This window comes from Apus apus, chromosome 3, assembly GCF_020740795.1.
Source record: "Apus apus isolate bApuApu2 chromosome 3, bApuApu2.pri.cur, whole genome shotgun sequence".
NCBI lineage: Eukaryota > Metazoa > Chordata > Aves > Apodiformes > Apodidae > Apus > Apus apus.
Window position 1 is genome coordinate 98169151 of NC_067284.1, and position 12138 is coordinate 98181288.

Below are 12138 nucleotides of genomic sequence, written 5' to 3' on the forward strand. Positions count from 1 at the left end.
AGTCAGTTTGGGGCTGGACTATACTCCAACACAGTGCCTACAACATGACTGTTTCAGGCCTCTCCCCTGAGGCAGGACCAAACTGGTTGGGAATTCAACTGCACTGAAGCTCTGTTTGGCCACTTCTCTAGCACAGACTGCTATGTCAAGGAGGTGGAGACCAGTGGCTAAAGACAGCTTACAGTCTGCTTTGATCAAAAAGGTCCAAACCAGCCCTCCACCTAAATCACCAGTGAATCATAATCAAATATAGTAATTGAGAACTGAATTTAACATCCTGTGTCTCTGCAGGGCTGTAGCACTACTGCATTAACTCGTTGCAGCAGAATCTTCACAGACAGAATTATGGTATGGTTTTTAACACTTCTGTTATCACATATGATTCCTGGCCCAAACTAAAGTGCAAACTAGTGTTTAACCTCCCTCTTCCCCCAATTATTAAATAAAAATTATTCCTCTTTTCTTCAGCAAGACCAAAGGAGTAAAGGCTGCTGGCAATGCATCAGCTACTAAAATAGTTAGTCTTATAATTAGTGAGAAATACAAAAGACTGGCTTTTTCTTTTCATTTGACGAATCTGTGCCCAGTACTGCAGACAGGAAGGTACAAACTGTATCTGTTTCAGTGTAAAAATATATACAACTATATTTAACATTTAAATTACTTTAAACACAACTGTTTGCATACTAACAATCTATGTACATTCAGTTTTAAACAATACCTCTTTAATATACTCTTATTTTGCTAAACGAGTTTTATTTTCCTCCCAAAATACCCATTGCTACTTTAAAATTCTAGAGGGGGAAAAATCTGAGCTATATAGAAAATAGCAAGATGTCTTACAACTGTCTTGTATCATAGCACATATTTTTCATTAAAACAATACATCATTCAAAAACTGAACCATTATAAAAGTTCTCGTAAGTCCAACAGGACTGTCTCTAAAAGCTCACTTTGGTTAACAGCAAATCTTTCTTAAACAATTAAGGAAAAAATGTATATTATTTACCACCTCTACAGATGCTTTTCCTTGGCATGTTGTAGCAATCAATGTCTATCTATGGGATGAGCACTGCAGCTGTTCAGCACTCTTTATTTGTACTGTAATTTCAATTAAATGGATTTTAGATCAGGTTGGATTGATTTATAATTAAATTAGTCCAACTTCCTAGGATCTCTGCATAAGAGAACTCTCTTCCTAAGACTCCTTAAGATCTCTGGATATCAGAGAAAAAGAATGGCAACACTAGCACTTCTTCCTCACAAGGCTGATCTCATGCAGTACTTGCAACAGAATCACTAACTTGCATAAAACTGCCATTTCCCTGCTTATCTTTCCTGGTCAGGACAGTAACACCACTTCTGCTGAGTTCTACATACTGACACCCAGCCAGTCAACTGAAGTGCCACTGGACTTTATGGCAATGCAGTGATTTACTCTGAGTCATTATGTATCATTCAGGTCATATGTGGCCTCAATATCACTGAAGTTTTACTCATTTCCAGGGAAATAAATGCTCTCAGCTTTTGGCCAGGAAGAGAAACTTGATCTTTATCTTTCTTCCCTCCTCATACTATGAAACACTCTGATCCATCCAAAAATCACAAACAAAAAGGCAAAAATGTAAGACTCTCCAAGAAAAGAATGCCACATTAGTCACTATGCACCAGTTAAGCTGAAAAGTCAGTAAATCTGACTGATGAGCAAAGGCACTTGGTAACAGTCTCATGAACAATAGTCAATGAGTCAACAATTTCAGTCTTGTGATCCAACTGACCAGCAGTGAGGGCTCTGCAGAGGAAGATTTTGTGGATGATGTAACAGATGATTTTTTAGCACCTTCCTCTTGAAAAGGAATAGTTGCACTGTTGTGGAGGTCTGTATTCATAAAACACCTGCTGCCTCGAATATAATCCGTTCCCCTCATTAACTGCTTGTCAGACACTGGTCTTGAGAGGGGGTGTTGTGTGGAAGGGCTTTCTTCAATGATTGGGGGTATCCTTTCATTACTGAAGTATCTGCAGAGGACATCTTCACCTGCACAAACAAGAGGAAGAAAACAAATTACTGCTGGTTTGAAAACCCTCCATTAGCATTTTCTGGTTTTATAAAAAATTCTGGTTACATTTCAAACTATCCAGATTTTTATTACCTTTCATAACATACTTGAAAATAAGCAGCTGTCAATAGATTAATGGCTTTTCGCATCTTTAATAGCTTTTGAGCAACACACAGAAAACCAAAAGCAATTCACACACAAAGAGGATACCGGCTTGACTGTTAAATTCCAGATTCACACACAAACTGCTAGCACTGACTACCTTCCAGCAAGCCATTATCATGACTGAGACCTAACAAACTTTCTGGTTTGGATCATGGATTTGCAATACTTTCTCCCTCTTTCCTCTCCCCTAGACACCTGACCGTGGATGCCTTTGTTCTGACCCAATACAGCTAACAAACAAGCCTGAACGAGAAGTACATTTCAAGCACTACAAAACGTCAACACAGCACCAAAACCAAAACAAAACACACGCACACAAAAAAAACCAGCCCTGCCACCTGGTGATAGCTCTGTTAACTTCTTACTTAGCCTGCTTCTAACAGCCCTCCAGGCTGCTGCTTCTTCTTATTAGATTCTACTTTTGCATTAAAATAATGGAATTCAGCTTCTCCTATCCCTAGAATTACACATCAGCTTTCCTAACTGTTTTCAAGAATAAACTAGCCATCCTTTCTTATCTCCAACTCTAAAAGGATTCCTAGCCTTTCAGATGCAAAAGGAGGGAAGGGAGAGAAGGGCAGTGGGCAAATGAAAAAAAAGCCACCCAACATTATCAGCTTCTCTCTCACAACTCTGTGACATCTGCAGAGTACATTGTTTTCTAAAAGCAGTCACAGCACAAGGCAATTCATAAAAGGCCCTACATTTTACTTCTGAGAACAAGTTTGCTTCTACAATAGCCTTTACAGTGAGCTAAACAAACAGGAAGATGTATAAAAAAAAGCAGTTTTATGATCAATATTAAATGCAGTAGAAAGGGAAGAGGGGCAGGGATAAGAACAAAATGGTAAACCTGTGTTATAAAGATAGTACTGATATGCCCTAATCATTCTAGCCTACTTTTAAAACTCAGAAGAATTCTAAGGCAGAACAACAAAACTTTGAGTTCCAACACTGAATAGCCTCCCAAGTCTCACAACTGCCACCTGGCATTCCTCCTAAAACCAACAACTGTCATCTTGGATCAGATCAACAATACACAAAAAATTAATCCTTTATTCCTAATTCAGACACTTCCATTTAGATCACCCAAAGGAAATTTTGGAGAGGAAGGGAAGAAAAAGCAGGATGAGATCTAAAACCTTGCCTTTTCTCCCTGGTGCTCTTGGTCTGGAGAAGGGCTCTGCAGCTCCTATCCAGCTTCCATCAGCAGGCATTGACAAAGGACGAGGTTTTCCTAAAGGATGGAGAGACTCTTATAAGGAATTACATTAAGTCTAGGAAAACAATTTTTAAATTTACTTTTCACAATTAAGGATGGGAGAGATACAGCAATAAAGAGTTAAAATTGCAGAAAAAACTATGTCAAGATCCTTGTGCTGGTGAAATATAAGAAAGCAATGTGTTGAGATTGAACAGCTACACTCTTGTTCAATTTACAGCTGCAGTGGACATAATGACTAAAGGTTATAACCAAAACACACATGGAAATGGCAAACCGTGGCAGCAGAGCCCTGCTGAACAACAGCCATTGAAGAAATAGCAGCACTTAAATTACTTCACATGTGAAATTTCATTCACATTTACAATTTGCATAGACTGCTCTTAACATGCATCAAGTCTAACAAGCAGTTTTCTAACACAAATTATTCCAAAGTTACCAAAATGTTTATCATATCAGCAATAACGAAAGAGGAGGAATGAACTCACCGTAGGACTGTGTTTTTTCTCTCATCCTGGCTGGCAGGATATTTGCTTCCATAGGATGCCCAGGCAACTGATCTGAATCAGCAATAGTGAACCTTCGCCTTCGGCTCTCCTGATCCAGAAAAGAATTAGGAGACTCTGCGCCCTTGGACCCCGTCAATGGCTGACTGGGTTTGTTTCCTCCTCCATATACAAAACTCCCCTTTTCATCTCTGAAAGGACATTTCACTTCAGTTAATAGCTCAAAAGAGTTTCATGTTACAGACATGAGTAGATTTGAAAGGTACTTCTAGCCTCCAGTCATGCTCCTGACCACAGGCATTGGGCTGCCAACAAGTTGAAAAAAACTTGAGTCAGGTGATGGACGACTTCATTATAAACATGTTTACCAAGGAGAAAAGCAAGCTATGCTCCTCATGATAATCAACTTTTAATGAGCCAGTAATTTAACACAGAGAGAAGTTTACCACCCCTGAAAAAGCTTTTGAGAAAGAGACCTTTCTGCCCTGGGGGCATCAAACCTCCCAATTCACTGCCTGTACAGTACAGCACTGTGACATGGGAGTGCATACATAGACTTAACCCATCTCTGTGTAATAGCAACACATACTGCCTCCATCTGAGGCATTATGCTTTTCAGTCATTCTAAGAGTCCAATAATTACCACTGGATTCTCATCACCTTCTCTCTCCATCCAAAAGTGAGTTTCACTAATAAATTTACAGTGTATATTCATATGATTTTGAGCAATTTCTGCAGCAACTAGCTTCCCAGAGCTTCATTCCAAAGGCCAGGGACTGCAATTTTTAGAATCAGTCCCTGTAAGTACCTTTGGAAGAAAAGCTACCCTCCAAAGTTAAGATTTGCCTGGGGTTTTTTTCCACTTCCCTGTATGTGGTGCAATCTTACTGCTTGAAGGAACCATCAGCCAAGTCAGGCATAAAAATACACAGCTGACTGCCCAAGCGCATACACATCCCAGTATTCACAACAGACCCCTGGTCATGGCATACCACTTTTTCCAGCTCTCCATCAGGAATAATGCTAGAGCTCAGTAAATGGGAGGGAGCTATTTATGGAGATGCAGGGACCAAAAATTGCACAGAAGTGTTACACCACAACCATATGTAGGCACAGAGCTCTCCTACAACACCACCATGTGGAGACTGTGCTGCGGTGAGGGAAACCAGCCACTGCTCTCTGCCTTCCCAACATGAACTAGAAAAGGTCCATGCCAGGAAGGGAAGAGAACAGGATGATGAGGGGAGAAAAAAGAAATTACCACACAAATGTACCACAGTTTCAAGAGAAGACCAAAACATGCAGAGGTGAAATTAAATAGCCAAACAGAAGGTGAGAGAACTGCACTTCTTCCTCTTCCTGATTGCCACAGCTTCCCACATTTCCTTTCTCTACAAGTCAAAGTCAAGAAGCCTTCCCCTATCCACATATCATCCAGGACAAGTTTTATAGCTCACATTGCTACCTCCTTCCTTGTCAACAGGGACTCAAGTTTAAAGGCAACTGAAGCTGATATAGTTTTGTGACTCTTTAGGAAAGAGATAAAGAAACTGAGCATACACACGTAATTCACCAATTTGGTCTTGTCTTTAATTTCCTACATTTCAACCAAGGCATTTTGCTCTCAGCTGTTAAAGTCTACATACTTGGTTTTATATTAAGAAATGTGATTGCTTTTATTATTTAAGAATGGAGCATGCATAAACATGAAAAACAGGGAGACAGCAGGTCAAGTTGGATCCAGCTTCAGTAAAGAGACTCCCAACATTGAAGAAACCCTCTCTCTTGCCCCAATACAGCCCTGAACACTGCCACACTACAACCTCTGTCTCCGTATCAGGTCTTCCATGACAGGAGGCAAGCTCTCCTCCCATGAGTCCTGCAGCAAAAGGTCACAGTTTCTGTGCTGGGCTATATGTAACCTGAAGTTTTGGGGCAGGCCAGGAAGCATACTGTGCCTGAAAACCCTTTTGTCCATCACCTTTTCAAGTCAGCTAGCAGGGCTCTGGCATGAGGCGACATAGACTTGAGAACAAACAAAAGCTAGCCATACCATACTGCCCCCTAACACATCTTTTGTGTACACAGATCGGCATTTATATAACATACACTGCAGGAAAAAAATAAAGTTGAATAAATTGACTCTCCTCCCTTCCTTTCATGGCAACATTCCTGTTTTATACAATTTGCAATTTCCTAACTCCCACAACACTTACTTATTAAAAAAAAAAAGGAAAATGTTGCAAATTAATTTTTGCTGTGTACAATTAGATTTTAAAAAATTAAACACATTACCACAAACAAAACCAGGGATGACATCCATTCATATTTTGAGTACAACTCTATATGGTACACAATAGCTTTCTAATAATAAAATCTATTATGATCCAGGTAGTTTCTGCATTTAAGCATAAGTTAAGTAATTCTATGCACTCAGGCAACTAGAAGAAAGCCTGTGAAACCTGCAGTTTCCTGAAGCTAATTTGTGCAGAGCTCTAGTAGCAAGACAGCTCAGAAATAAGTGTAATGGAGAAATTTTTGCTTGATAGTGCATGCTTATTTGCATACCGAGGAGAATAGGGAACAGCTGGTGGAGGTGGTATGTACAGATCCAAAATGGCTGGCTTCTCTTTTTTCAATGAGGTATCCATGGTGCTTTCTGGTGACTGGGCTGAAGTTGACAGAGGACTGGTCTGAAAAGTTAGACAGCTATCAAACATCTGAGCATTGATTCATCATTCACAAAAATATAATTAAGTAACCAATAGTAGCATTTCATCCCCTAGTGAACTACTTCTGTGCTTAATAAACATGTTAAAAACTCTTAGCATTTACATTTTCTTCCACTCCTGGTTTTGGCTAGCTTTGTGGTCCCTCCTACAGAAATCCAATCACAGGTAATGCATTGCTCAATAATTTTTTTCCTGCAAATTCCACAGACAGAAAAACCAGCAGCAATAAAAGACAAAACCCCTTCTTCTATTTTTAGATCCACTGAAATAATTCAATTTGTTAAATACAGATATGACCAGCAGCACTTAAAAAGCCAGGTCACACTACTCTTATTCTATACAGTTCAATGCCTGAGACATGGGCAGAAACACAGTAAAGTTCACCACAAATTGTATTGAGTGATATAACTAAGGTAAGGGAAGCAAAATAAAATTATATGTAGTATTGCTCATCTGAGCAAGTTTGCCATTTTACTCTATGTGGCTCAGTTCTATGTCCCAAACATCTTGCCAGTCTCCTGTCTGCCTCTAGGAAAGCAAAGGCTTGAAGGACCATTTCACCTTTGTCAGGCAAGTGAACTCCACCCTCCCCTTTTTGCCAAGGGCCTGCCGAGGCTTTCACTCTGGCCACTCCATTAATGGCACCACTACACACGCATCTGGATGTCTTGCTTGACCAGCCTGATCTCTTCTATGACTGTTACCTACCTTTTGGATGAGGGGAAAGCTGTGGACATTATCTACCAGGACTTTGGTAAGGCCTTTGACACTGTCTCCCACAGCATTCTCCTGGAGAAGCTGGCACATCATGGCATAGACAAGTGTACTCTTCACTAGGTAAAAAAACTGGCTGGATGGCCAGGCCCAGAGAGTTGTGGTAAATGAAGCAAAATCTAGTTGGTGACCCGTGATGTCTCTCAGAGCTCAGTTTTGGGGCCAGTCTTGTTTAATACCTTTATCAATTATCTAGATAAGGGGATTGTGCGCACCCTCAGTAAGTTTGCAGATGACACGAAACTGGGTAGAAGTGTTGATCTGCTTAAGGGTAGGAAAGCTCTGCACAGGGACCTGGACAGGCTGAATCGATGGGCTGAGGCCAATTGCATGAGGTTCAGTAAGTGCCAGGTCCTGCATTTCGGTCACAACAACCCCAGGCAACGCTACAGGCTTGGGGAAGAGTGTCTGGCAAGCAGCCTGGCAGAAAAGGACTTGGGGGTGCTTGTGGACAGCCAGATGAACATGAGCCAGCAGTGTGCCCAGGTGGCCACGATGGCCAACAGCATCCTGGCCTGCATCAGGAATAGAGTTGCCAGCAGAAAAATTATCATGCCCCTGTACTTGGCACTGGTGAGGCTGCACCTCGAGTACTGTGTGCAGTTCTGGGTCCCTCACTGTGAGAAGGACATTGAGGTGCTGGAGTATGTCCAGCGGAGTGCAACCAAGCTGCTGAAGGGTATAGAGAACAAGTAACACAAGAAGTGGCTGAGGGAACTGGGGTTGTTTTCTTTGGACAAGAGGAGGCTGAGGGGAGACCTCACTGTTTTCTACAGTTACTGGAAAGGAGGTTGTAGGTAGGTGGATGTTGGCCTCTTCTCCCAAGTAAATAATGACAGGACCAGAGGAAATGGCCTGAAGCTGTGGCACGGGAGGTTTAGATTGGACATTAGGAAGAATTTCTGTACTAAGAGTGGTCAGGCACTGGAACAGTCTGCCGATGGAGACGATGGAGTCACCATCCTCGGAAACATTCAAGAAACATGGAGATGTGGCACTTCAGGGCATGCTCTAGTGGCTGAGGTTGTAGGGTTTGGTGTGGGGTTTTTTCAGTTGGTGTTTTCTGGTGGCATGTGTGCTTGTTTATTTGGGTTGCTTTTTTTTTGTATTGATGTATTAAATGGCATGCATGAGGCCACAACACCAAGACAGACATCGGTGAAAGGAAGGATCAGAAAGGAGCCAAGCACGCATCCTCTACTCAGCCTGAGAGAAATCTGGCTGCCTTGAGATTTGCAGTAGCCACTGGTATTTCACAGGTTCATAAACTCTCCTCACTGCTGTAGAGAGATTTGTGTTAGAACAGGAGTAGGGATGGGAACTCTGCCTGGTTTTCTGTATTTCTGGTAATCAGTTTAGATTCAATTATGGCTTAATGCTTACATAAGGAAATAACCTAAGCTTCCCAATACAAGTCATTCCTCAATATGGCTATTTAAGTTATTAATCTCACTTTGTTTGCTCAATACTCAATCTGTGAATTGCCCAAGCAAGTTGTTTACACAACTTCTTGAACACCGCTCACTCTATCCCACCCTTCACCAGACTTAAGAGGATAAATACATGGAATAATCTAAGTTATTTCAGCAGAACATTATTACTCTGCTTGTTAGACCAAACATTTATTACTCCATGCTGATGACTTATGTACATATCAGAGGTTTCAGCAGTTTTGTTTCAGGTAAGTTCTCCCAGTGGCACACTGACTGATTAAAATGCTCAACACATCTAGTCCCTTTTTCTATCAAGAGGACATGATCTGTTTTGTTTCGTTTTTTTAAAAAAGGCAGAAACGTTTTCCCTTTTATCTCGGAACCAGCAGAGGACAGCCATTTCACTTAACCTTCCTTGACCTGTACTTGGGAACATTTCTGGTATCTCTAATTTTCAAGTTGTAACCAAGGCATTCCCATCTCAACATTACAGCTGAGCCCGCAGCCTCTCACCTGCACCAAGGGTGGTTTCCAGCGCAGGTTCTTTAGTGGAGCAGGAGTGAAATGGAAAGAGCCAGTAGGACGTTTCTTAAGCAGCAGCCTAACTCCAGCAGGGTTCTCACGCAACTTTGCAACCAGATTTTTTAGTTGCCATCCAACCTGGAAGACAATAAATATATCTTTTGTTAGTATTGCTTTTCTGATAACAAACGAGAAAAAAAAAAAAACAACAAAACCACAACAAATTCCCTAAGTCAAACTGTTTTAACACAAACCTAAAGAGAGAAAATAAATTAAAAATTAAAAAAACATAATGGAGAAAAAAGTTGGAAAGCTCTTCTTTTTTTTTGGAAGGATCTTCTTTGGTTTGTATCAAAGAAAGACCTCTACTTAAGCTGTAAACTAAACAGTGATATATCAAGAAATGCTCTTTATACTTCAGCTCAGTTCCTAGAAGGATGCACAAATGTGCTCAAATAGAGTAACAAAGGGAATCCTAGTGAACTACTACTGTTGTTTTTCTTTCTCAGATTGAAAGGCATTACTTACCTGTACTAAGCAAAAATGTATTTTTTTAAATCTGTTTCCACATGTAAACGACTTAACAATTATCTTTTAAAGTTGTTTTTATCTGCATTCCAATAGATTGTACGGCTGCATTTTAACATAGGCCTTAAATACAACATGAAATATTTTTATATTATGCACACAATATCTAAACACAAAATTCAGCATGTTTATTTTAGCAAAATAATTGAAATTGAAAATAATTAACACCCAAGAAAAATTTGTTTTGAAAGTAAAACATTTAAAAGCCTCCAAGACTTTTGCAAGAAATCACCAGAACCATCTCCTGACCCCATCTATTCAGAACTCTTTGGGTGTGAGCTTTGCAGAGCAAGCATAAGAGAAGATTGGTACCGTCGTTTGTTACTAACCACAGTTTGGCGATTAACCTGGATCACTTCATCACCAGCATGGATCTTCTGAGATCGATCAGCAGGAGACTACAAAGAGGAAAACAAAAGGCATGTGCTTCAGCAGGTTTTCTTTCCTTCCATAGCAATCACCACCAAGCTAAGTCAAAGGTTGTATCCATAATGAAAAGCATTGCTGAAAATTTTTGCACTGCCAGATCACACATTACATCCATTGATAACTTGAGAAATGCAAATGAATTCAGCTTATGTTTTATTTTTTATATTGAGAGAACTAGAGGGAAAGGAAGAAGGCACAGCCTACATCCGTCACAAGCCAAATTGTACTTAAATCATGGGACAGTCTCTGCTGTCCTGCCTCCAGTTTGTACTGTAGTTCCAGACAGCAGTGGGAGAGGACTGAAGAGATTTCTGTCCTAACAAAGCAACTATTTTAAACTTAGCTTGCAAATAAATGTATACTCATTTTTTTTTTAAAAACACTAAGATTTTGAATGTACAGAATTAAGGACCAAAAACCCTTCAACCCATAGAACAGATTAATTTCACATTCCCTTTTTGTTTCCTAATGTAAATAAGAGCTACCAACTTTGATGTGAAATTATCTGTCTGAATCATCAAGCTCAACAGGTAAAATATATGCTTGCACAAATCAAGTGTGCTTAGATTAGTATTTGACAAATAATATACCTTAAAGTGTAATGTTCTTGGAACTAATCCCAAGCTCTAGCAAGCCATTAGCAGGCCAGCTCTACTTGGCGACTCTGGACCTAAGCATCTGTAGTAAGGACTCCCTTCTCCTTGTCATCATGCCTTCAGAGTTCAAGTAACTTTTTTATTAAAAGGAACTGTAGGAATAAATAGTGCAACATAAGGGAATTTGTGGAAGGCTCCAGCTATCATGAGTAACCCCATTTCTTCATTGTCTTCTTGCTTCCTCTGAGAGGAAATGTCTCTGTGGAAGGCTGCACATATATAAGTCATGAAAAAATGACTGGGCCAAAGTCAAGTTTGTGAAAAACAAAGCTCATTCCAAGCTGTCCTTTGGGCAAGGAACAACCTGCCTGGAGGAGGGTGGGGGGCCCTTGCACAGAGGAGTCCTACAAGTGCCAGCCGGCACAGCATCGTGAGAATGGAGGAAAGAGCAAAGTTTAGTGCTAGGCCAATGTGACGTGGGAAGTTACAAGTAGGATGGCACAACTCAGGAATCCTCTTGGCTGACTAGTATCAAATGCATGGACTTCCACCAACCTTCTAATTAATATTACTGTTAATTTTGGGGTGCAATTCCACTGAATTCCAGCACACTTGCTTCTAATAGCTACTAAAATACCATTCCAAACCTAGCAAGAAAATTGAACTAAGAACCAGTCTGGGTCATCTAAATGATCCTACACCACGAGAAAGATGGGTGTTTGCAGATCTGTCAGTCACTTGTCAAGTGGTGTTGCTCCAATGGAAGGAGCTTCCCCAAAGGAAGAACCAGTGTTCATAAAAAAGCAGTTGTTTGTGTCAACACTCAAAGCTACAGAAGCAAAACAGCCCCACTCCATGCCTCCAAAATGAGATCTATATGCACAGGGAGCTTGGTGGCAGTCAACATCACACCATCTCACATTTCTTGGATGCTGAAATTGCTGTTAAAGTGAACTTGGTCTCTGTCACAGATCCTGTACAGTTATGCCAGGGCAATAGTATAAAACTATAAAAGCTTCCAGTTTTCACTCTGAACTGCAAGCATAGATTTCCACCCACTCCTTGCTGGCCCCTGGACTTGGCAGGGGCACAACTAGAACTGCTGGATCTT

General features: G+C 40.6%; 1 protein-coding gene across 2 annotated transcripts in view; it reads right to left on the reverse strand.

Annotated features, from left to right (window-relative positions):
- Positions 1–617: 617 nt before the first annotated feature.
- Positions 618–12138, reverse strand: part of CNKSR3 (CNKSR family member 3) — a 57378-nt gene continuing 45857 nt past the window's right edge. For both annotated transcript variants that reach the window (XM_051615798.1, XM_051615799.1), the window contains exons 8-13: positions 10332–10400; positions 9406–9552; positions 6522–6646; positions 3936–4144; positions 3373–3462; positions 618–2038 (exon numbers count right to left, since the gene is read on the reverse strand). In XM_051615798.1, coding sequence (XP_051471758.1) covers positions 1740–2038; positions 3373–3462; positions 3936–4144; positions 6522–6646; positions 9406–9552; positions 10332–10400 — 939 coding nt within the window. In that variant the 3' untranslated portion in view covers positions 618–1739. The remainder of the gene's footprint in view (positions 2039–3372; positions 3463–3935; positions 4145–6521; positions 6647–9405; positions 9553–10331; positions 10401–12138) is intronic.